Source organism: Podarcis raffonei, chromosome 13 (assembly GCF_027172205.1).
Source record: "Podarcis raffonei isolate rPodRaf1 chromosome 13, rPodRaf1.pri, whole genome shotgun sequence".
NCBI lineage: Eukaryota > Metazoa > Chordata > Lepidosauria > Squamata > Lacertidae > Podarcis > Podarcis raffonei.
In genome coordinates, this window is record NC_070614.1 from 9,724,493 (window position 1) to 9,749,246 (window position 24,754).

The window sequence follows — 24,754 nt, forward strand, 5'->3', positions numbered from 1 at the left end:
ACGCACCAGACCACAAGACACACCTAGTTTTTGGAGGAGGAAAACAAGAAAAAAAATATTCTGAATCTCAGAAGCCAGAACAGCAAGAGGGATCACTGCGCAGTGAAAGCAGCAACCCCTCTTGCTGTTCTGGCTTCTGTGATAGCTATGCAGCCTGCATTCGCTCCATAAGATGCACACACATTTCCCCTTACTTTTCAGAAGGGAAAAAGTGAGTCTTATAGAGCAAAAAATACAGTATTTTTGGTCTTTGTTGGAAGCCACCCAGAGTGACTGGGGAAACCCAGCCAGATGGGCGGGATACAAATAATAAATACAAATACAAAAAATAATAAATCAACAAATTTATTATTATTAATTATTATTATTATTATTATTATTATTATTATTATTATTATTATATAAACCGGGAGTCATACTTCCCAAAAATGTTCCTACTGTCTCCATGTCAAAAACAAAACACAAAAGCACAATTCAGAACTGAGTAAATGTACATGCCCAGTCCAGTTCATATATCATAAGTTGTGATGTGATGCAACAAGGACACCCTGTGGTAAACACTGGGTTCGTGTTCTCCCATCTTCATGTGTATTAAGAGGTTTATCTAACAAACCAGGATTATTTTCTCTAACCATGGTTAGGTTCAAATCATGGCTCATGATAGTCAGATGTAACAGGCAAGTGCGCTTTGATCAAAAACACAAGAAGCAGCTTTAAACTTCTTCGAACTGGAGGAGGGGTGAGTATGCGAGTCTATGGCTTATTTCTGGCTTACCTGCGCATCAATATCTATGGCAGGGTAGACTGGTAGCATGGCTGAGGGAGAAATGATAGGGCTCGGAGCTGGTGTCTGAGGCTGGGAGACAGACGTCGCGATGCTGTGGGTAGGGGTGTTGGACACCGCAGACGCTCTTCCGCTCACTGCTATTGGGAGAGAACAATTGTGCTTATTAGATGCATGATTAGCTAGAACTTCTGAAAGTTTCTCAAAATGGTCTAATTAAAAGCTGCATGTTAGGCAAGATGTGAAACGCGGTATTCTTTAGGCTGAATCAATCTCCAAAACATGCCACGCTCTTGCCTTTCTTTCATTGGGGTAAAAACATAGCCAAGAAGAGTTAGCTGTATGGGGGCAGATTGACAGCATTTGGCCCTAATGAGAGCAGTCCAAAATTTAGTCTGTACCAATTTAATTCTTGTTTGGAATGTACTGCTAAGTCAGAGAAGAGTTGCTGAGAAATGGAAGGTTTGATAGAATAGAGATTTAAAAAATGGCTATCTGGGACTGGATTGTTAGAACCCAACAGCCATCCTCCAATCCCTCTTAAAATATTTCTGCTTCTACTCAACGAAAACCACAAAGTTACAATTATGTATGGATCAGAGTATTTAATGAGAAGAACTATAGGGATTCCTTAACTCAGGGAACTATGCTCAAAATATCTGACCTAGGATAGAAGGCACTGGCCCAGTTTGCATGTCGTACAAAGTCATGCTTTAGTGAGACAACCATACGTAGGAATTTTTGTGAGTCTTGGGCTCCAACACTTTCTGCATGGCCAGGAGGACTACAACTGCTTTACTTTCACCTTTTTTAACAGTTTGATTGTTGTGGCATCCGGACCAGGGCCTCTTCTTCAAACTCATATCAGTTTCAGAACAATCTGACTTCAAATCATGCTTTCTGAAGCTAGTTTAAGCTAACTATACTGTACTTATGCGAATCTAATGTGCCAATGAATCTAATGCACACCTCAATTTCCACAGCCTTGAAACCAAAAAAGTATTTGCTATGTCAGCGGTGTTTTTCAAGGTTGAAATCGAATCTAAAGCGCCATCGTATCTTATGCACATCCTAATTTTCGCGATGTGATTTCGCCAAAAAAGGTGCACATTACATTCAAGTAAATACAATAATTTGTTACAAACCATGATTTCTGGGTACAAATGACATAAAGGGATTCAGGGAAAGAAGGGGGGGAATCCTGCCCAAGTCCTGCTCCCGGAGAAGTCATGGTTTAGGATGACATGTGAACCAGTCCTTGAATCAAGTCAATTGTATTAAATATCTTTAGGAAGCTTCTCTCACCAAAAAAAAAATATCCAGGGGGAAATCAAAACCTTGAGAATTTGATGTCGAACAAGAAATAGCAAATTCAGAGTCAGAGCTCACATTATCTTTATTTTAATTGTCTTAGAAAACATTGATACACACTGAAACAAATCTTAACTGCCAGCAGAATATGAATTTTTTGAGCAAGTAAATTACCATGTTGTGGTCTCTCATACCTTTTATCCTATAATTAAGGTTAACATCTTTATGTATCAGTACATGGCTATAACTATGAGAGCACGGGGCAAGAAGACCACTAACTGCTCAAACTCAGATTCAATATGACTGGTATCAAGAAACAAGCTGTCTACACACCAGAAGATGAAAATTACCAATATTCTATTAGTATCACCACAAAGCTTCTGAAAAGGTGCTAAACAACTTCTTTGTGTAAATGAAATTCCAACTCAATCCTATCCTTTTTCTAAAAAACTCAAAAAACAGATTTCTGGCCAAGTCACAGACCAGTTGGCATATTTAAGGGCAAATAAGGTAAACGGCGTTTCTGTGTGCTGCTCTGGTTCGCCAGAAGCGGCTTAGTCATGCTGGCCACATGACCCGGAAGCTGCACGCCGGCTCCCTCGGCCAATAAAGCGAGATGAGCGCTGCAACCCCAGAGTCGGTCATGACTGGACCTAATGGTCAGGGGTCCCTTTACCTTTTTAACCCAAGAGTCAGGCTGCTGAAATGAAATGAAGGGCCTGTGGCAGATGCAAGGAGAAAGGGCAGCTTGACTTGCACAGTAAACTCTTTGGACTGAAGAGCGAAGCTTCAATACTTGTAAATCGGTAAAATTTACAAATGGCAGCACAGATCATCTTTAAAAAGCCAGGTTACGGTGATGACCCTATTTTCACTACTGCTATCTTTCTGCTTCTCGCATGTTCAAAGGGTTGACCAAAAGACGTTGTCTGGCTGTGAGTGGTCAGATGAATCTGAACTGGCCACACCTATTCTGCTAAACCAAAACAACCATGAACTCAGGTTAACAAAAGAATGCCAGTGTAAACCCAGAGTCGATTTGCACAAATGGAGGTCCATGCAGAAAAGGCCTTCCTGGTTTAGTTCAGTTTATGCAATGGGGATGGAAGGGAATGGAGAACTCTGTTGCAGCCCCAGAGCTCTGGAAGGAGCGCATTAATATGGCTAGATCGATCTTGGCTATGATCTCTTCAGAACATTATTGTGGAAGTGAAAAAAGTAGAAAATTCAATTTCTTATCCAAGTCCTCCTTCCCAAAGTAATGTTCTTCTACAATTCAAAGTGTTAATTCAAGCCAATTCAAAGTATTTTTCATGTATTTCAGAAACATGAATGGGCTGTAATTAAAAAGAGAAATTAATTCATGGGAGCGGGCAAGGAACACAGCATCCTTTATCAAGGCAAAAACCTCTGACTTCCGGAGCTTGGGACTGAAAGGGACAACGTAACTCGCCAAAAGCAAACTTAAATGTGAATGTTGGTTTCAGGTATTCCTTATTCTAAAATAAGGGGCCAAAACAACCCAGGCTTTGTAAAGCTGAAAGAAAATAAAAATGTTGGCATGCCTCAACTGCTTTTTTATTTTTATTTTTTTAAGCATACGACATTGCACTTGTATGTAACAAGTTATACACACCTGCCATGATGTCATCCAGTGTGTCATTGAGGGTCTGGGCAGGGCTGGCTACCATTAACCCCTGCTGTGCGTCTGTCAGAATTCCTTGCCCCAGCCCTGTAAGTTGTGCTTGGCCCAGTACTGGCTGTCCAACTATGACACCTTGCAGTTCTGTAAGATTTGCAATAGACCCTGGAGGTAAGGAACCCGCAGAAAGAGGCAAAGCTTGAGGCATTGCAAGGGGCTGGATTGGAGCGAAGCCCATCTGGGCCGCCGTTTGCTGGGGATCGTCTTTGAGCAAGTACGGGTCCACCTGTTGCAAGCGTGCATAGTCTCCCTCGGTCAGCTGCTCTGCTACTCCGACGGGAGTCAGAAGTCCTAAGTGCTGACACGACTGTTGCTGCTGCTGCTGCTGCTGAAGTTGAATTCTCTGCGCTTTAACCTCCAGGTATTGCTTTTTCAGTTGCTGCTGGGTTTTCAGCTGCAGTTCCCGCTCGACTTTCTGCAGCTCCTCCAAGATCTTTTGCTTCTTCTGAATTTGCTCCTCTCTCGTTTTGTTCAGCTCCTCAATCTTCTCCTTGGTCAGCTGGTCGGCGTGGGCCAATTCCAAAGACTGCAGCTGAGCGTTCTTCTCTATGGCCTCCTTTATCCTTTGCTCCAACTCTGTCAGCTTGCCCTGAGCCTCCTCAACAATACTCTCTGGAGACTGATTGGCGATGTAACCTTGTACATCTGGGCTGTTTGGTTGCAAATGGTTGCTGGACTTTTGTTTGGAAGTGGCTGTGTGAAAGAGAAACTCCCTCAGAACCAAATGGAAGTGCATGTGAACAGCATTCTCATTACAGACTGACTGATCAAGAAAGCACAAACACATTGTGGAATCTACAAAAGGTGAACTGTCTCTATGGGGAAAAGAGACATACCTATTTTTCTTCTGAGCATTTTATTGAGGGATTAAGATTGTAAACCAAAAGAGCTTGGTTGCTTCAGGATACAGATATTGTACAATAGCTGTGCACTTCAGATAAAGGGTACATAAACTGCAGTAGCTTTGCAACCTATTTGCCATTCAAAGAACACACATGCACTTAAATTGTAGGGTGCAGTCCATATGACCCCATTCCCATGTCCACACTACACCCCCAACCTTCCCGCATTGATTGGGGAGGGACGAAGGAAGAGGCTATGGACATTTGACTGAAAGTGCTTAGAATCTTCCTCGCGATCTGGAAACCCGCAGGACTGAGGTTCTCGGCAGCAGTGAGATACTAAGCATGTTCAAACCAAATGTATGAAGAATTCCCATTCAGACCACCATACTCAATGTGGGAAGGATAGAGGTCAAGCGGGAAGGGAAGCTGGAAGTGGGGCTGGTGTGTGCATCGTTTAATGCAAAAACACATTCTTTGAATGCCTCTATGAAGTTTAAACACTATATTGGTACCTTACTAAAAATGTTAGCTTGTTAGCGCGGGTGGCACTGTGGGTTAAACCACAGAGCCTAGGGCTTGCCGATCAGAAGGTCAGTGGTTCGAATCCCCATGACGGGGTGAGCTCCCGTTGCTCGGTCCCTGCTCCTGCCAACCTAGCAGTTCAAAAGCACACCAAAGTGCAAGTAGATAAATAGGTACCGCTCCAGTGGGAAGGTAAACCGTGTTTCCGTGCGCTGCTCTGGTTTGCCAGATGCGGCTTAGTCATGCTGGCCACATGACCCAGAAGCTGTACGCCGGCTCCCTCAGCCAATAAAGCGAGATGAGCGCCGCAACCCCAGAGTCGTCTGCGACTGGACCTAATGGTCAGGGGCCCCTTTACCTTTTAACATTTGAGGGCTTGTGCACAGTGCCCAATCTTCAAAAATGGAAATCATTAAAAAAGCCTACAGTGAGTACACTTCCATGTTCTACGTAAGAAGTGGCTTTGCACATGCCACCAATCTGAGTTTCCTGAACTGAAAAGCAAATAATCCCATCACTGCAGAATAACAACTGCTAGATTACAAGTCTTTTCATGGGTTGTTGTTTTTTTAACCAATTTGAGCAACATTACAGTGATTTAGCTGTAGATGCATCACTAGGGACAGAATTACGCTTTTATTTTAATAGACAAACAAAAACACAGTAAGATAGAAGGCAACATCCCCTCATCTGAATGCAAGCACCCCAGTTTCTAAATAAGTTGTTCACTCCTTTCTCCCAAATATAGGAGAGTTATTAACAATCCTTTACAGAGAAGTGTATCTTAAAAAGGATAAATGTGTTAAAAATTATACCTAACAATAATATTTTAATGACAACATTCAAAGTGCACGCATATCAAAATTTATCGGTGTAGTGCTAGCCAGAAATTCTGCCAGAACAATTGTTAACACCACAATTATCTCTCAGTTGCTCCACCATGAAAAATGTCTCCTTATTAATGTGAAAACCCAATCCAGCAATTTAGCTAACTTATACATAAAGACAGATTTCCTGGAAAACATCCCTTAATAATTTTGTTTTCCACAAATACCCACTAGAGAAACTAGAGAGATGTTGAAGAATTGAAAGCAATCCTCACATTACACCTACAAAACGTATTTTACTGATAATCTGTAGAACTACAACTGACCTTTATTTCTGATGGGAAGGGTTGTGGCGACGTTGGCAGGGGGTTTGTCAGGCTCTTGGGGAGGGACGACCATGGGAAGTGCCTGCACTGGCACACGAGGAGCCTAGAAGAGGGGACACTAAGGTTACATCCTTTGTTGTCCTACATGACCAAAACAAACTGTTCCAACGAAGTGGCATGTATAAACATCTCACAATTCATACAATAGACTCAGCACCAATAGTTACAGCTTCAGATGGCTTATGCTTTGATTTGTACTAACAGAAGTAGCTTTCCTAGTGTAATGAAAATTGCTTTAAGACAAGTGTGAAGTCCCAAAATTGTCCACATACGCATCTCAAGAGAGTTAACTGGGTAAAAAGTACCACTGTGCTTACCTGAAAGGTAGATCTGCTCATCCAATATAGTATCACTGGGTTGGGTCTTATTGTGCCTCTAGCGGACGAAGGCAGGAGTAGCTTTTACAAAAAAATAGGCTGGCCCCTCTTCAGTTTTGCGTACTCGACAAGCATCAACAGTCCACAACTGAAACTCGGAATAGCGTTAACCTATTTCTCACAACAAACCATTAACTGAAAGCTAGCTGCGCAAATGGAGGTGGGAAGAGGTGTTACGGACCATGCAAAAGCGTGGCCCCAGAGATGTTACACTAGACTAGCAGATCTACCCTTCAGGTAGGTACAATGGTACTATTTCGCCTGCTAGCATAGCATCACTGGGTTGGGACGTGCAGAAGATCACCCAGCTAGGGTGGGTTTCAATTGCAACAAGTTATTACGGTGGGAGAGCCTGCTGTAAGACCCTCAACAAATGCCAGTTCAGAGGAAGCAAAGGCATCCAACATAAAAGTGCCTGGTGTACGTGCTTGGGGGCGCTCAGGTCCCCATATTTCTAACAAGGAGGCATTTGGAGAAAAAGCAGCAGAAGTTGCCACTGCTCTCATGGAATGGGCGGTCGGGTGTTTGGGAACTGGCAGTTTCTGTGCCTTGTAGGACAGTGAAATGGACACTTTTATCCATCTGGGAAGCATAGTTGGTGTCACCCTCTGCTCCAGGGAGGAGGGGTGAAATGAGACAAAGAGGGAGGAAGTTTGCCGTATGTCCGTTGTATGGGCAATATATATATATGGGCAAACATCGAGGGAACGCCAAGCCTTCTCCAAGTTGTGTGATGGATTTGGGCAGAAGGTGGGCAAGATGACTTCGTACGGAAAATGAAACAGCCCCTTGGGAAGGAAGGTGGTATCCAACTGGAGAATCACTCTGTCACTATGGAAGACACCGAGACACATTGCTACCAAAAGGGCATTGATCTTGAAGACTCTGTGGGCTGAGGTGATGGAACCAGGAACAGGACATGAAAAGAGAGGATCTTCAATGGTACTTCTTTCAGTGGCTCAAAAGCTGGTCATTGGAGAGCTGAGAGCACTTTGTGAAGATCCCAGGAAGGAAAACAGTGAATAACTGGAGAGCCATGGAGCAAGTGTTTTACTAGTGAGTGGTCAGAGTGGGCATATATGGCCATGCCAGAATAGAATGTTTTTAATATTTTGTTGGGAGCAGCCCAGAGTGGCTGAGGCAACCTAGACAGATAGGTGATATATAAATAGGAAAATTATTATTAATAATATTATAGAAGAAATGGCCACCACTTGTTGTTTAGGCATATAAGTTTTGAGCCCTTGTTGAAGGCCTTCCTGTAGGAACACCAATAAGTCAGGGATGGAGGTGGTTTCTGCCGAAACTTGCCTGCGCCTGGGCCATTTAAGAAAGGCCCTCCACATCATCTGGTAGATGTGAAGGGGTGTCGGGAGTGCACAATTGTGGAAATCAGTGAGAGCTCCTAGTTCTTCAGACATTGCCATTCAAATGCAGTTAGGTATTGCTAGGCTGAGTCCAGATACAGGACTGGTCCCTGTGAAATGAAGTCTGGTCTGGTTAGAAGTGTCCATTGGGGGGTTTATTCACTGCCAGGGTCAAGATCCCAATAGGGAGCCACCAGGATTAGCTGTGCCTCCCCCCCCTGTAGTTTGCAAAGAACTCTGGGCAGAATCATTACTGGCAGGAAGGCATAGTGGAGACCCCAAGACCCAGGTTTTCACTCCTGGATCCTTGAACATTGAGTAGTGGTAAGGAAGCTGGTGGTTCACCTTGGAGGCTAAGAGGTCTATGTCTAATGGACCAAGGACTTACTGAAAGTGTCGAAACAATACATTGTCTAGTGTCCATTTCCCTGGGTTCAGTCTGGTGCAGTTCAACCAGTCAGTTTGTGTGTTGGACATCCAGGACATATGTTCCGCTGAGAAGGGAGTTCTCAAACCCAGAGCAGGAATATTGTTGTTTCCTGTTACCAATCCACTGCTTTGGTCCAGCCTTCCCCGTTGACATAGAAGCAAACACTTGTGTTGTCCGTTCTGATTAGGATGTGAGACAGAGGCAAGCTGTGGAAGAAGTGCTAAGTGGCCAGCTGTGCTAAGTGGCCAGCTATGCTAAAGTTCAAGTCAGTTGATGCTGTGCTGTGACTCAACAGGTGTCCAGTCCACCTGGACCAGTTGCCTCTCACAATGTGCTCTCCAGCCCTGCAGGCTGGCAGTGTCTGATGTTATGGTTGTCTTTGGGGGATCTCTGAATTGGGTTCCTTTTCAGAGGTTGCAATCCCTGCTCCAACAGCACATGGTCTCTCTCAGGCATGGAGGGACTGAGATGTAGCAGTGTTTGCTGTGAATGATCAACCACTGGTGTGGTAGAAAGAACCACTGGAGTGGTCTCACTTGAAGCTTGGTCCACTGGGAGACTTGTGAGGCTGACATGCATAGGCCCAGGATACGAACCAATAACGTGATGCCCATCCTTTTGGAAGATATAAGGAACGTGGCTGCTGCCTTGATCTTGATGATCCTTTCAGAAGACAGGTGGCATTTATCAGTGCACAAAGATGTATGAGGAACTACATATGGAGGAAATGGCTCTTCCTGGCTGATGATGAATCTGTGGGTTTGGAGGGTCCTCAAAATGCCCTAAAGATGGCGGGCTACCTGGCTCATGGTTGGAGAATGGATGAGAAGGTTGTCTAAGTACTGGTAGTTGTGGTTGACCTGTTGGTGGAGGTGAGCTACCAGGGCAACCATTATCTTCACGAAGACTCTTGAAAATGAGGACAATTCAAACAGGAGGGCTATGAATTGGTAATGGTGCAGGTCAATGAAGAACTGGAGATACTTGTGGTACTTGGGATTAATAGGAAGATGCAGGTATGCATCCTGTAAGTCAATGGATGTCATGAAGTTGTTGAGATGAAGGGACTGCTTGATGGATGCTAGGGATTCCATCCAGAAAATTCTGATCACCCAGCAACTGATCATCCTTCTGATCAAGTACTGCCTTCCAGGCTTTGTGGTCTTTCTTGGGAACTACAAAGAAGACTAAGTAGACACCTGATGAGTGTTCTTCTGAGGGTACTGGATCTATTGCTGCCATGTTGATGAGATGCTGTACACACACACACACACACACACACACACACACACACACACACACACACCAATCTGGCATTTGGAGGGTGAGGCAGGGTGAGTGATGGGATAACTGATGATTTTTTGGCAGCAACTGTAGATGATATTCAGAACCCACTGATCCGTCGTTGAGTGGTGCCAACTATGTATGAATACTTGAAAGCCACACACACACACACACACACACACACACACACACTTTATCGCTGATGGAGCCTTTGGTGGTTTTGAGGGTTCTTGGTGAAGGTTGAAGGTGCTGAATCTCTCTCCTGCTGTCCCTTCAAAGAAAAACATGTTTTGTTCCAGGGTGGTTGTTTTTTTGGCCTGTATGCCTTCACTCTGCCTTGCTGTCTGTAGCCTGCTTGTCCTCCTTTCCTGCCTGTCCACTGTGGTGGTAGTAGCCCCTCGAAAGTGCATGTTTTGCATGTGTCCTTACCGAGCTGCTAGGCTCCATTATCATCCATTGGGGCTTTCTGTGGGGCCAAGGCTGCCATCTCTCCATAGAACGGAGGATATGAGCTCCAGTGGTGAAAGGAATGCCACACACAACTGCTATGGGGAAGCCATGGGCCCCAAAAGGCCTAATCTGGCCTACTTGGGAGCGTTGGTGGGATGCTTTTGTGGCTTGGGAGTCTGGGTGGGGAATGGCCCATATCTTGACTAGTGCTGCCTGGACATGTCTCCAGGAATCCACCCCAGCTGAAGCTGCCTCCGTAAGGGCTGAAAATTAAAGCCTGTGGGGCGGTAGGTCTCAGTATACTGCCACCAGCCTACAGAGGACGACCCAATGCTCCCTGGGATGGGGAGATCATTCACTGCTTCGCCCATACGAGAAAAAAATTGTAGATGGGCTGCTTGTCCCAGAAGCCAGTCCGTGGAAAGGAGGGAAAGGGAGGATTCTAATCTTTTTTATTTTTAGAAAATACAGAAAAAGAACCGTAAAAAGAGTGAATCACAGAAGAAGTAAATTGCCAAGCCAAGGTGAAGGATTAAGAGGAGCCAAAGGAGAATGTGACTGTTTTGTTGAAGAAGGAGCAAAAGCTGAAAAGCGGCCAGCCTATTTCCTGTAAAAGACGCTCCTGCCTTGGTCTACTAGAGGCGCAAGTAAGCCCAACCAAGTGATAAGCAAAATATTCTTTCCAAGCAAAGAGTCCTCTGTAATAGTTTTCTTGCAGATCTGGAAGGCAAGGATTAAACTACATCTAACAAAAGACGGCAGTATTTCCTCTGAATTTTAGCAGTTTCTCATTGAAGATTACCAGGACTTCTATAATATCTGATGACTACAACACCTACTTTTCAGATGAGAGGCAATAAATTCATCATTAAGAAATTGACTCTAAAACATTTTAAAAGGAGGCAAGCATGCTGCCGCTTTAAATCTTACCCTATTTAAATCGTGAGATGGAGGAGTCAGCTGGGTGGACTCGGGCGGAGGAGCAGAAAGCAGATTGTTAGGGTAGTCCAACAGGTAACAAACCACACTGGTATGACCACCCTTAGCGGCTTCTATTAGCATGGTTGAACCATCCTGGAAAGAAATCATGGGTTAAAATAAAGAGCCACACTGAAAGATGTATTTTGGTTTTGAATTCTAAAAAAACCCCAAAAACAGTATGTTACATGATATCTAACATTTTACAAAACATTCAAATTGTTTTTAATTACTCTCCATGTTTAAAAGAGTAAATTTAACTAGTATTTAATGAATTTATTTTGGCTCCTGTCCACACTTTAATCAGTTTTTGGCTTCCTTAAGCAAGATTCCCTAGCTGCCTGTAAACAGTACAGTGGACAGAAAGTTTACTAGGAAGTTATATTCAGAGATGAATATAAAAATAGCATAACAGCCAATTTTTTTCATGTAAGATTTTCTTACATATTTCTCCCCCCCCCATAAAAAAAAATTAGAGGGGAACTTGATGCAAAACCCATTTGTGGATGAAAAATGCCCAAACTGCATAATCAAGTCGTTTTGATATATTCCCCACTGTTACACTGGTTTATTGCCCTAAAACACAACACTGCATACCTTCAGTCTGTGCGTAGGATCAGCTCCATGAGCTAACAGCAACTCCACAACCGACAGGTGGCCTCCAGCACAGGCAAGCGACAATACTGTATGATCATTGTTAGCTGTGGTCCTGTTCACATTTGCTCCTGACATGAAGCATAGAAAGAAGATGAAGAGTACTTTGTATTCTAAACCACACCTTTACTTCTAAGGTTAGAACCTTCCCATTGATCTCCTCCTATAAGGGGCTGGATTCCAATCTCATCCCTATCTCTGAAAAAACCATAGCTGTCTGTGGCGGCTCCTATACCATGACTATTTACAACCAAGGCTGCTTAAAAGTTGTACATTTCTTTGGAATTGCACGCTATGTTGCAATATATTCATCACACTTGCACCCAAGTCACATAACCAAGAAGCTTATCCCATTTTATTCTCACAACCAGCCTATGAATAGTGATCTATCTACCCACTAAGCTTCAAGGCTAAGTGGAATTTGAACTCTTTCCCATTATTCAAGGCCACACTGGGTCATGTAAGTAACTGAAGGAGACGCAAGTCTGACATAGAAGAAAAAGCATGAGCATATACGACAATTTTTCTTCCTCAGCTGAATCACAGGCAAGTGAAAGAAATTAATTTCACCCTTAATTTCTGGAAGACTCAAATCAATGAAATTATACTTTGCACAACTGTGATTCAGTTGCACTGCTGGGCTATTAAAGAAACACCTGAAAATCCTTAAAAAGGTGAAACATTATTCAAACTTACCCTTGCTAATTAAGAACTGAACAGTACAGACATGACCGGCTCTTGCAGCTTTCATTAAAGGAGTTCTTCCCCCTTCAGATTCATGTTCCTGGGGGAAAAGAGAAATAGAATCCAACTTGGAAATCAGAAATTCCTAGTTGTTGTTTTTTTAAATGTTTTTCATGCAACCTCTATTTTTCAAAGTTGTTTTACCTAATAGGTAAAGGTAAAGGGACCCCTGACCATTAGGTCCAGTCGTGACCGACTCTGGGGTTGTGCGCTCATCTCACTCTATAGGCCAAGGGAGCCGGCGTACAGCTTCCGGGTCATGTGGCCAGCATGACTAAGCCGCTTCTGGCGAACCAGAGCAGCGCACGGAAACACCGTTTACCTTCCCGCCAGAGTGGTACCTATTTATCTACTTGCACCTGACGTGCTTTCGAACTGCTAGGTTGGCAGGAGCAGGGACCGAGCAATGGGAGCTCACCCCGTCGCAGGGAATCGAACCACTGATCTTCTGATCGGCAAGTCCTAGGCTCTGTGGTTTAACCCACAGCGCCACCCGCGTCCCTGTTTCACCTAATAGTTATGCCCAAATTTGAAAGTGCAGTGTTTAATAATGGAAACTTTCTACGCTTTCAAAACGCTTTGGAGGGAGAAAGGTTGTTTTCTGCTGCTCCAGAGAAGCGGACACGGAGCAATGGATCCAAACTGCAGGAAAGAAGATTCCACCTAAACATTAGGAAGAACTTCCTGACAGTAAGAGCTGTTTGACAGTGGAATTTGCTGCCAAGGAGTGTGGTGGAGTCTCCTTCTTTGGAGGTCTTTAAGCAGAGGCTTGACAACCATATGTCAGGAGTGCTCTGATGGTGTTTCCTGCTTGGCAGGGGGTTGGACTCGATGGCCCTTGTGGTCTCTTCCAACTCTATGATTCTATGATTCTATGAACTAAATTTGCTGGGTTAGATCAAGATTTGCCCCTTCACAAATGGAAGGGCTCCTTCTATTCATGGAAGGAACTGGGAACCAGTGGAGGCTCCCCGCCGAAGGAAGGAAATGGAAGGAAATAGATGGCAATCTTCATTCATTCCTCCTCCCACCCTTCCAGAGCAGCTTTTCCTAGGGGAACAAGACGCTCTAATTGGAAAGGAGGAATCAGTGACAGTCACCTCCCAACACACAAACATACACTTCAATCAATACGAGCACAACTCTTTTGAGGGCAACTCTAGATTCATCACACTTACTCCATAAGAAAGATGTCTGAAAGAATGCATATAGTTCAATAAATGCAAAGAATAATTGGAACAACACACTGTGGAAGGATATTAGGTTCTAAAAGCAACTCAGTACTTCCAATATACCTGCTGGAGCTGAACTTGAAAAGATTCAGGAAGGCAGCCCAAGAAATAAGTAGGTGGCCAACTACAAAGCCATCAATTGGGGGAAATGCAGTTTGCAACAGAAACATAAGTTTCTAGATGGAATTACCAGACTTAAGAGCTTATTTAGCTGCTGCTTGGCCTAAGTACTCAGAGTGTCTCATCTATGCAGCCGCCGCAACAGCAGGAAGAAGAGGACTCCTTTTATTGTTTGCCAAAGCTAGTCAAAAGGAATGGACTCCTATAAATCACTGCAGCTTTAGAACAGTTGGTGATGAAACCGACTAGAAGGGAGGCAACCCTGGACTTCACCCCAGAGTCACGCCCAGGACTTTGGTATACTATAGTGGTGGTTTTATATAAAGATGCGATGAAATAAGCTTTGGCAGGAGCTTCTTCTTCTTCTTTTTAATTTTCAAAGATCTTTATTGAAACTTAACATATATACATAATAACTAAAATTCCCAATGATTGCCTCGCGTAAAATATAATATCTAAATTACAACAGTTGAACAGTTGAATAATTATACACTTAATTATAAAACCCATCACCCACCCTCTACTTCCCTCCACAGCAATTCAACTTCTGTATATTTCTTTCTACCTTTTTTCCTTGCATTCTATAATAAATTCTTTTTGTTAAATTCTGATTTTTCTTTCTTTGTTTTGTTATTGCTTACATTTTTTATTCTAAGCCTATTAACATGTCATTTTTAGAACAGTATTTTGACATATAATCTTTGAAATACTTCCACTCCATTCTTAACTTTTGATTTGATTGATATCTTATAATTGAAGTTAATTTTGCCAATTCTATATACTTAATTTACTTACCACTTAATTTACAAATCCACTCTTCCTTTGTTGGTATGTGAGCAGGAGCTTCTTATATGTTCTCTCTACAGGATTGATCCAACAAGTTCCAGGATTGCCTAGGTATTTTGCTCCAAAAACTCAGGAGGTGATTTCCTGATCTGTGTCCTGTGCTATTCACTCAGACACTGCACAATTCCCTGGAGCCTTGGGAGCTTTCCCACAAATATATCTGACCTGTGATTACTGTTCAGACTCGGATGGAATATAACTGAAGGGGCAGTTGACACCAAGGATGCCAGTAATGTCTTTGTTTTCTGGGCAAGAATGACACTGCCAGGGCTACCATTATACATAGCGTGATAAAATCACACTTTAATAACTATGTATTCTCTGCAGAGCTGGTTCTGAAGTGTGGTCAGAAACTACAACTAGTTCAGAATGCAGCAGATCCTATGACACTTGTCCTGTAGAGGTCATACGAGTTATCAGCTTTTTCTAGGCTCAATTTAAAGTGCCTTAAGATCCGCTGGGGAGGCTGGAAGAAAGTCTAGAGAAGAAGTGGGGAAAGGCCGAGTTGTTTATCCCCTTCTGCAGACCAAGCGGGGCTGTGATGTTACAACAGCACCAGGGGATCCATCTTTGCTTGCAAGGCTAGAAATAAAAGCCACACAGGCAAAAGCACAGCCCACGAACAGGGCTTTGCAAGCCCCTTTCATAGCACTCTGCAAGTCCACCAGTCAGAGTCTTTTGGAGCACTGTGCCCGGAGCTTCAAAAGCCCCATAGGCCAGCTGACTGTCGGACTCCATTAAGTCAGGTACACAGGGCTTTGCAGTTTCCACCAATCAGCTGAGTGGCAGTTGCCGCATACCCACTTTCAGCTCAGCCATGTCCCTACCTGCCCCACACCTGATATATCATGTCGGGTGTGGGGTGGGGTATGGAGCTTGGCCAAAATAGCCCAGCAGGCCTAATTAGCCCAGCTGGGTTGAAGGCTCCCCACGTCTGGTCTAGGGCTTTCTGAGCTGAAGCATCAACGCTTGAATTCTCTTCTCCAGGGAAGCACGTCTGCTTGATTAAGTCTTTAAAAATATTATTAAGCATGCTTGTCTGCTGTTGTTGTTGTTGTTGAACCTTCCTTTTATGTCCCATTAGAAGCTGTAGCCCCCAGCATTGTATTTTTTAAAGTTTTTGTTAGTGGCGATCAGCTGTTCATTTTGTCTGATCGAATATGTAACTTTCCTCTAATCCGTTTACCGTATTTTTCGCTCTATAAGACACACTTTTTCCCTTCTAAAAAGTAAGGGGAAATGTGTGTGTGTGTTATGGAGCAAAGGCAGGCTGTGCGGCTAAGCCCAAAGCCAGAACAGGGAGACGGAGCGCTGCGCAGCGCTCTGTCTCGCTGTTTTAGCTTGGGGATGACTGCGCAAAGCCTCCGCAGGGCAGCGGGGTGCCTTCACCCTGCTGTCCTGCGGAGGCTTCAAAGGCTGTCCCCGAAGCCAGAACAGCAAGAGGCAATCCCAGAAAGATCCCTCTTGCTGTTCTGGCTTCTGGGGTTCAGAATTTTTTTCTTCTTGCTTCCTCCCCCAAAACTAGGTGCGTCTTATTGTCCGGTGCTTCCTATAGAGCGAAAAATGCGGTAATTATACTTTGTTATCTGCCAATACTTGGGAGAAGTGAGAGCTGGGATGGATCAATATAACCAAGTCCAATAGGGTGCTTACACAATGTAAGAAAAGCTCAAAGCTTCTACTGGCAGCTTACCAGATCAGCGTCTGCTTGAAGCAACACATCTGCTACATCGGTATGGCCATTCTCACAGGCGTATGTCAGCGCTGTGTCTCCTGTTGCTGTTGTTGCATGAACATTGGCTCCTGAAACAAGTACAATAAGCTTAGAAAATATGCAAGTGCCTGATCCTCCAGCAAGACATTTCATCACATTTCAAAATAGCCAAGTATTAGGGTGCTTGGTTATTATGTTCCAAAGCAACCACTTTACATATATTTGCATGGACTACTAAAACACACGCAGCAGGGAAATACAGCCCCGTGACAGTTAGAAACATGAAGAAATGTGTGCAAAGGGAACCATTCCATACCTGCAGCTAGTAAGTATTTAACTAGCTCCAAGTGACCCTCCTGAGCAGCTTCCATCAAAGGCGTTGAGCAGCCAAGCTCTATATCAGCTCCCGCTTTGATAAGAAAATCAGCCACTTCCAGAAAGCCTCCACAGCATGCTAAAGTTAAGGCAGTTTCTTGGGTCTCTTCTGTTTGGGCGTTGATGTTGGCTCCTTCCAGAAAGAAACATACCAATGGAAATTAAGCTTAGAAAACAGCGCAGAAAGAGAGACAGTATTTGTACACGGATATCAAGTCTTTTTCAAGATGAATTACTAAATCAATTAAGATAAATCTTCCTCAGGTTATTGGCTGGTAGTTTTTCAAGATCTCATGATGGCCCCTTCTTTACAATTACAGTGGTACCTCTGGCTATGTACTTAATTCGTTCCGTTCTTAACCTGAGGTACCACTTTAGCTAATGGGGCCTCCCGCCGCCGCGCGATTTCTGTTCTCATCCTGAGGTAAAGTTCTTAACCTGAGGTACTACTTCCAGGTCAGCAGAGTCTGTAACCCGAAGTGTTTGTAACCTGAGGTGTTTGTAACCCAAGGTACCACTGTACTCCAGTATATGAGTCTGCCAAGTGCACCTATTAAGAGAATACGGACTTTCTAAGGTGACCTTCTAAGGAATGTATTTTCTGCTGTGATTGACATGTAAGGTATTAACAGAACTCATAGGAAGGTTGGCATTCCCTGGAGTCAACATATTACGTTTTGAAAAGGGAGCTTTTATAGAATGTGCAGTACAAGTTAAATAGGAAAAATGGGCAAAACAATTCAGTCTTGAAAAGACGCTTCCTAAAATATACAGTTCAGTATATTCAGAAGTTTTCAGTGCCGCTATTATCGTACTTGTTACAGTCATACCTCATGTTACATTTGCTTCATGATACAGTGGTACCTCAGGTTAAGTATTTATTCGTTCTGGAGGTCTGTTCTTAACCTGAAGCACCACTTTAGCTAATGGGGCCTCCTGCTGCTGCCACGCCGCCGGAGCCCGATTTCTGTTCTCATCCTGAAGCAAAGTTCTTAACCTGAAGCACTATTTCTGGGTTAGCGGAGTGTGTAACCTGAAACGTATGTAACCTGAAGCGTATGTAACCTGAGATACCACTGTACATTTTTTCAGGTTGTGTCCCGCGGCGACCCGGAAGTACCGGAAAGGGTTACTTCCGGGTTTCACAGCTCGCGCATGTGCAGACGCGCAAAATGACATCACACGCATAAGCTGTGAATCGAGACCCGCACATGCGCAGACGCGAGTTGCATTCTTTTCAGGTTGCGAATGGGCCTCCGGAACGGATCCCGTTCGCAACCAGAGGTACCACTGTATACTGTTACAGTTACCTTGACCTAGGAGTAATGCCACCATCTCCTCATGACCCTCTCGGGCTGCTTCCATCAATGGCGTGTAGCCTTCATCGTTCACCTCTTCCAGGTTGGCCCCTCGCTCTATTAATAAGGCAGCCAGCTCTACGTGTCCACCACAGGCTGCCAGAGTTAATGGAGACTCGAAGGAGTCAGCAGGCATGTTCACTTGGGCACCACTATCAAGGAGCAGCCTTGCAACTTCCACATGCCCATCCTAGAAAGCAAAAACAGACAAATAAATAAAAGGTTAACTACATGAGCTCTGGATGAAGAACTTCTTCAATCCCACTAACTTACTTCACACCACTAAGGGAGGCAGTTATACAAAGCTTTGCAAAGCACAGTTGGCAGACAGCAGCAGGTTCAGGTTTTCGAAAACTGTTGCTGGCATCCGTCTGTCTCAAGAGACAACAGAGTGCACCTCCAGGAGTGAAGTCAAATGGCCGTGTTAGCTGCAGGAAAGTGACCTCTCTGGGGTGCAAGCCTGGGCAGTAGAGCCCTTGAGACTGACCCAGAAACTCCAGCGGGTGCAGAATGCCGCGGCAAGACTCCTTAAGGGGTCCTCACCGCGGGATCACATTCACCTGGTGCTATACCAACTGCACTGGCTCCAAGGAGTACAGGATCAGGTTTAAGGTGCTTTAACCTTTAAAGCCCTATACGGCCTAGGACCCTTGTACCTACGGGACCACCTCTCTTGTTATGTCCCAAGGAGGACCTTACGTCTTCAAATAAAAACATCTTGCAGGTCCCAGGCCACAGAGAGGTTAGGCTGGCCTCAACCAGAGCCAGGGCTTTTTCGGCTGTGGCTCCGATCTGGTGGAACGCTCTGTCACAAGAGACTAGGGCCCTGCGGGACTTGACATTTTTCTGCAGGGCCTGCAAGACAGAGCTGTTCCCCCAGGCCTTTGGCCAAGGCACAGTCTGACTCCCTCCTTTGGCAATCTTCACAGAACTCTAGCCCAATGGTTGCCATTAGTTTGATTTTGAATTGATTTTAGAATGAATTGATTTTAGAATGCTGTGTTACTTTATTGTTGTTAGCCGCTCTGAGCCTGGCTTTGGCTGGGGAGGGCGGGATATAAAGAAAAATGTATTATTGTTATTATTATTATTATAATATCGTCAAAAACCGGTTAGAAGCCCATATTGTGATATTGGTTTCATAATTTCTGACCTGGTAATATATTGCGAATCGGGGGGGGGGGGGGGTCTGCATGCACACTATGCAAAAATCACAATATTGGAAAAACCGTGAAGCCAGCCAATGCGTCTCTCAATTCCTGCAGCTCTTCTTAAAGGGGGAGGCGAATCACAAGAGCAGTTACACAAAAAAGCAAGCAATTTTAAAAGCAGAAGGTGGGGGGAGCTTCAGAGAGCAGTTTGCATAATTGCTTTCTAAAATGACCCTGGGACACACACACACCCCCCCCCGTTAAACATCGCTGGACCAGTGTTTAAAAGACTGTGGGAGGAGCTTCAGAAAGCAGTTTGCCAAACCGTTCTCTGAAACGCTTCCCACCCTCCTTTAAAAGGGGTTGGAGGTTTCTCTGAGCTGTGAAGGAATAGGGGAGAAGGGGGGGAAGTATAAAGGGAAGGGAGTTGGTCAGGTTGAGGGGAAGGAAGTGGCAAAAGGGTGGAAGGTTTGGTGGGGCCGGTAAGTGTAATGAGCAGGGGTGGCAGTCCCTAGTATACATATCAACATTTATTTCTTATCGTTTTAAAGCAAAACTGACTGGTCTCCTGCTAAGTTTTGAGTTTCATGCACAGTGAGAATTTAGCTCATGAATTTTAAGATTAGACCCCCCACTGTAGCTATATTTCATATTCATAGTTCTTTCTGGGGATTGTTTTTTCACGTGTTATGTGTTACGCATCCCGAGTCATGATCAGATGTACATGTATTGTAATATTGCCTTGTCTAACAAGTGCAAAAATTACTTGGGAACAGAACCTAGGCAGCACATCTCTACCCAGCCAGTAAGAGTTTGAGTCCCACAAATGACTCGTGCTGTGGAAGAGGAATTCCTCACTCGCAAAATTTCTGCCTTCAGACAAGATCAACATAGGTTGTATGGCATCAGATAAAATACACGTTTGTCTGTCTGGTGAATAGCATGAGGTCAACTCTTCCCCTCCTATCAATTTTCAGGAGTAGCAGCTTTATACCAAAAATTGAAGCACAAAAGCAGGTTGATTTCTGGGCATCACCTACTGTACTTCTTACCATGCATGCCTCCATTAATGCAGTGTGCATTTCATCTGTTTTATGCTCCTGGTCTGCACCTGCTTCCAGCAAAAATTTCACCATTTCTAAATGACCTGAAACACACACAAACACACATCTTAATAAAACAAAACGCAGCAAAGATTTATTGGCATCCACTGATGATTTCAGAAAGATATTATTTTCTCTTTAACGGTGCAATTTGAGAACACTTTTCTTTTTTTTGTGGGGGGGCGGGGGAGAGAAAGTGTTGGTTTAGCTATAAGCCAGGGGTGTCCAACAGGTCGATCACGATGTATTGGTAGAACCCCGCGATGTTTTGGTAGATTGCGGTCGATCTCTGACTCCCTTTCCTCTGCGTTGTTAAATCTGGTTCCTGTCCAGCCCTCCATTGTTATTAGAACTCAGGAAGGGAAGACGGAGATCCCTCTGTGTGGCTGTTTTAATCCATAGTGATGTTTTTGTGAGTGACTTAACCTCAAACTCCATTGCCTTCCTCCCCCCCCAAAAAACGGGGGCAGATAACAGCCAGATTTTAATTCTGAAAGTAGATCGCAGTCTCTTGGGAGTTGGCCGCCCCTGCTATAAGCCATGAAGAAACAGCAGAATACAAATCCAAATAAAATCTCTCTTTCTAAAATGTTAATTTCTATTTGCTCTTGAAACTACTAAAATCAAGGGAAAGTGGATGAACAACACCCAAAACAGTGGGTTTGTCCATACTGACACTCACTGAACTGCCGCGATAAAAATAGCTTTCAAATCTCAAAAATGAAACCGGGAACAAAACCTGGAAAAGTGAAAAAGATTGTATCCAACAATGTCATCCTATCAGTGCTAGGGCTTCTGCCAGTGCAACAGGACTTCTTCTTCCTCTCCTAAAGAAAATCTGCCCTGAAGGCGATCCACCAGAACAGATTAGGCCAGGCGTAGGCAAACTCCAGCCCTCCAGATGTTTGGGACTACAATTCCCATCATCCCTAGCTAACAGGACCAGTGGCCAGGGATGATGGGAATTGTAGTCCCCAAACATCTGAAGGCCGGAGTTTGCCTATGCCTAGATTAGGCTATGCACAGGGAGATGAGAGGGCATTCCATTGCACAGGTGTAAGTCCTTGCACTAACAGGACGACTTCATTGAAAAAATCTAAAAAAATGAGAAAGGAACACAAAGCTTTCTTCCTTTGTGAGTCTTGCAGAAAATGGGTTTTTTTTATAGCCTCAAATCTTTAGCTGTTTTCTTTCCATGGGGCACTATATTTCACAGCTTAAAATTGAAATATTAATAATTTTAATCTTAATAATCTGCTTTAGAAGTCCTCCACTGCTTCAACCTGTTTTCAGCCCTGGAAAGACCTGCACCTCACTCCTTAGCAGAAAAGAACAAAAGTATAGCATGACTACTGAACACTACACAATGTTCAATACAACAGCCCCTGTTATTTTGCAGCATGTTCTGGTACTGAACATGTGTAATTTAAGTAGGTGTGGTTTTTTTTGGAGGGGGGCTGGGGAGTAATGAAAACTGCTGAACATCGAACAAAGGTAGGGCTGGATTAGGTCAGAAATTAAAACCATTTACAGCCTCTCTCACTTTATTAAAGGTAAAGGGACCCCTGACCATTAGGTCCAGTCGTGGCCGCCTCTGGGGTTGCGGCACTCATCTCGCTTTATTGGCCGAGGGAGCCGGCGTACAGCTTCCGGGTCATGTGGCCAGCATGACTAAGCCGCTTCTGGCGAACCAGAGCAGCGCACGGAAACGCCATTTACCTTCCCGCCGGAGCGGTACCTATTTATCTACATGCACTTTGACGTGCTTTCGAACTGCCAGGTTGGCAGGAGCAGGGACCGAGCAACGGGAGCTCACCCCGTCGTGGGGATTCGAACCGCCGACCTTCTGGTCAGCAAGTCCTAGGCTCTGTGGTTTTCACCCACCGCGCCACCCGCATCCCACTCTCACTTTATTAGTTTGAACCAAAAGTGCAGAAGCAAATGAGAATTAAGATCTCCAAATTCAATCCTAATAACGTAAGTTGACTGAGGGGCTTTGCAAGCTCCGCAAAAGAGTGATGTCAGTTTTTATCAATGAAAGGCTTTAGCTGAGATACTGTACCTTTATAGCAAGCCAGTGTTAGTGCACTTTCCTTAAATTCATTGGAATGCGTATTGATTCCAGCTCCGTTTTCCAGCAGAACTCTGGCAACTTCCACATGCCCAGCGCTCCCGGCTTCCATGAGAGGAGTATGGCCATTTTCGTTATGGTCCTCAATACTAGCACCCGACTCCAACAGGGCCTTGACCACATCTACATAGCCTCCAGCGCAGGCATACGTGAGTGCCGTGTTCCCTAATTTCAGAAAAGAAAATACATTGAAGTCAGTTTGGATAATCCTCTCTTGTCCCCCAAATTCGTATTAGCCCTGCCTGGCCACTTGCTCCTTTATTTCACGGAGCTTTCGTGAGAAAACAGGTGGTCTTGCAGCTAAGAAGCTGAGCTATGAGATTGGAAATCCTAAATTCCAATCTTTCCGCTCATTAGTGGTCCAGAGAAAGTCCACTCACCCTCAGACCTCATGTGAGATAAGGAAATAATAATAATACTGCTGCCAAGAGAGGGGAGGTATGTGAAGCTCTTTGAACCCTTTAAACTGCAATATCAAAGCTGTTTAATTGGCCTTTTTTGAAAAAACATCGCCATACAACAAGAGTGTTATCCGGAGGTAACTTCTACGTGACCCAAGAATTCTGGATTGAAAAAAGCAACAATAGATCACTAATTCATCGGTGGGAGCACTGATTTCTATCTGCAGGGCCTGTAAGACAGAGTTGTTCCGCCTGGCCTTTGGCTTGGAGCCAATTTGATTCCCTCCCTCTCTTTTCTTTTTTCCTTTCCTTCTCCTCCTGCAATGAGGCTACATTTTAATATTTTAATGTTTCAATATTTTAATGTTGTATTTTAATTTTGTTTGTAAGATGTAATCATTCAACTTGTTTTTATTATTGCTTGTAAGCCGCTCTGAGCCCAGCCTTGGCTGGGGAGGGCGAGGTATAAATAATAAATAATGATAATAATAATAATAATAATAATTAAAATTGTTGTTTTCAAGCAGGCCTTGGACACTGTATATTACTGTGAAGGTCTGACTGATGTATAAATGAGATGAAGTTTTATTGTTACTGTATTATAAGGGTTTTATTATTGATAATTCTGTTTTAAGCCACTCTGAGCTCTCAGAGAAGTGAGTAGTAAATGTGTCCCAGTAATGATAATAAACCGACTCTTGTTTTCATGATCATTTCTCTTAAGCGTAAAGTAGTAGCAGGCATCCCCAAACTTGGCCCTCCAGATGTTTTGGGACTACAATTCCCATCATCCCTGACCACTGGTCTTGTTAGCTAGGGATGATGGGAGTTGTAGTCCCAAAACATCTGGAGGGCTGAGTTTGGGGGTGCCTGGTGGTAAAGTGTCCCAAATCTTGCCAAGCACATCTTGCCTCAGTCCCAGTTTTTTTATTCAACCCAAAATTTTGGGAAGTGTTTGCTGGAAAAAGAACTAGTTATCAGAAATGAAAATTGATAGAGGGCTAAGAAGAATTAGAGAACACCTTCCAGATAACTGGAGAAGGGTACACAGAAGGAAAATATGGCTTCTATCTTTGGGAAAATATGGAGTACGTTGTACCAATGCAACCAAGTTTTCTTCTTTGAAAAAGAAAACAAGAAAGCAAGTTGAAGGCCTTTAACCTAGTCCCACAAGACACCCTCTCGAGAAAGCTTGAGAAAAACAGACTAAAGGGAATCGTAACATGAAATGCAACTGGTTGAAACAAAGGGTAACAACAAATAGTCCAATAAGTGGTTTCAATTGTAAGTTAAGCTAGAAAAAAAAAGATAACTAGAGACATTTCACTATTTCTCATATGACAGAAAGACAGCAGGAAGGAAACTAATTGGTGTGAAATGAAGTGAATGCACACATCACTTATTAAGAAAAATAATGTGAAGCACTGTAAATTTTCAGATAAAGAATGTGAATCTGGAGGTCACTGTTAACTCACTGTATATAAACTATATGAAGCCGTTTGAGCTGGTTTGCTCAAAGTTTGGTTTTGGCTTCTTTTCAAGGTTAGTCTGCAAATGACGTAAAGCCATGACTGTGTGGGATGAGTTTTAATGGGAGGAGAGGAAATTCATTGCAATTTATCCCTCCATGCCCCCACATGTGCGGGTTAAACAGCGTTTCGA

The 24,754-nt window shown here is 43.8% G+C and overlaps 1 protein-coding gene across 6 annotated transcripts in view; it reads right to left on the reverse strand.

Annotated features, from left to right (window-relative positions):
• ANKRD17 (ankyrin repeat domain 17) overlaps nucleotides 1–24,754 on the reverse strand; it is a 111,127-nt gene that overhangs the window by 29,551 nt on the left and 56,822 nt on the right. For 3 of the 6 annotated variants that reach the window (XM_053362139.1, XM_053362137.1, XM_053362140.1), the window contains exons 6-16: nucleotides 22,623–22,856; nucleotides 20,510–20,604; nucleotides 18,259–18,496; nucleotides 16,890–17,081; nucleotides 16,553–16,662; nucleotides 12,614–12,701; nucleotides 11,861–11,988; nucleotides 11,216–11,359; nucleotides 6,318–6,420; nucleotides 3,732–4,490; nucleotides 776–924 (exon numbers count right to left, since the gene is read on the reverse strand). In XM_053362139.1, the coding sequence (XP_053218114.1) occupies nucleotides 776–924; nucleotides 3,732–4,490; nucleotides 6,318–6,420; nucleotides 11,216–11,359; nucleotides 11,861–11,988; nucleotides 12,614–12,701; nucleotides 16,553–16,662; nucleotides 16,890–17,081; nucleotides 18,259–18,496; nucleotides 20,510–20,604; nucleotides 22,623–22,856 (2,240 nt within the window). The remainder of the gene's footprint in view (nucleotides 1–775; nucleotides 925–3,731; nucleotides 4,491–6,317; nucleotides 6,421–11,215; nucleotides 11,360–11,860; nucleotides 11,989–12,613; nucleotides 12,702–16,552; nucleotides 16,663–16,889; nucleotides 17,082–18,258; nucleotides 18,497–20,509; nucleotides 20,605–22,622; nucleotides 22,857–24,754) is intronic. The other 3 variants (XM_053362138.1, XM_053362142.1, XM_053362141.1) reach the window with 3 other exon arrangements.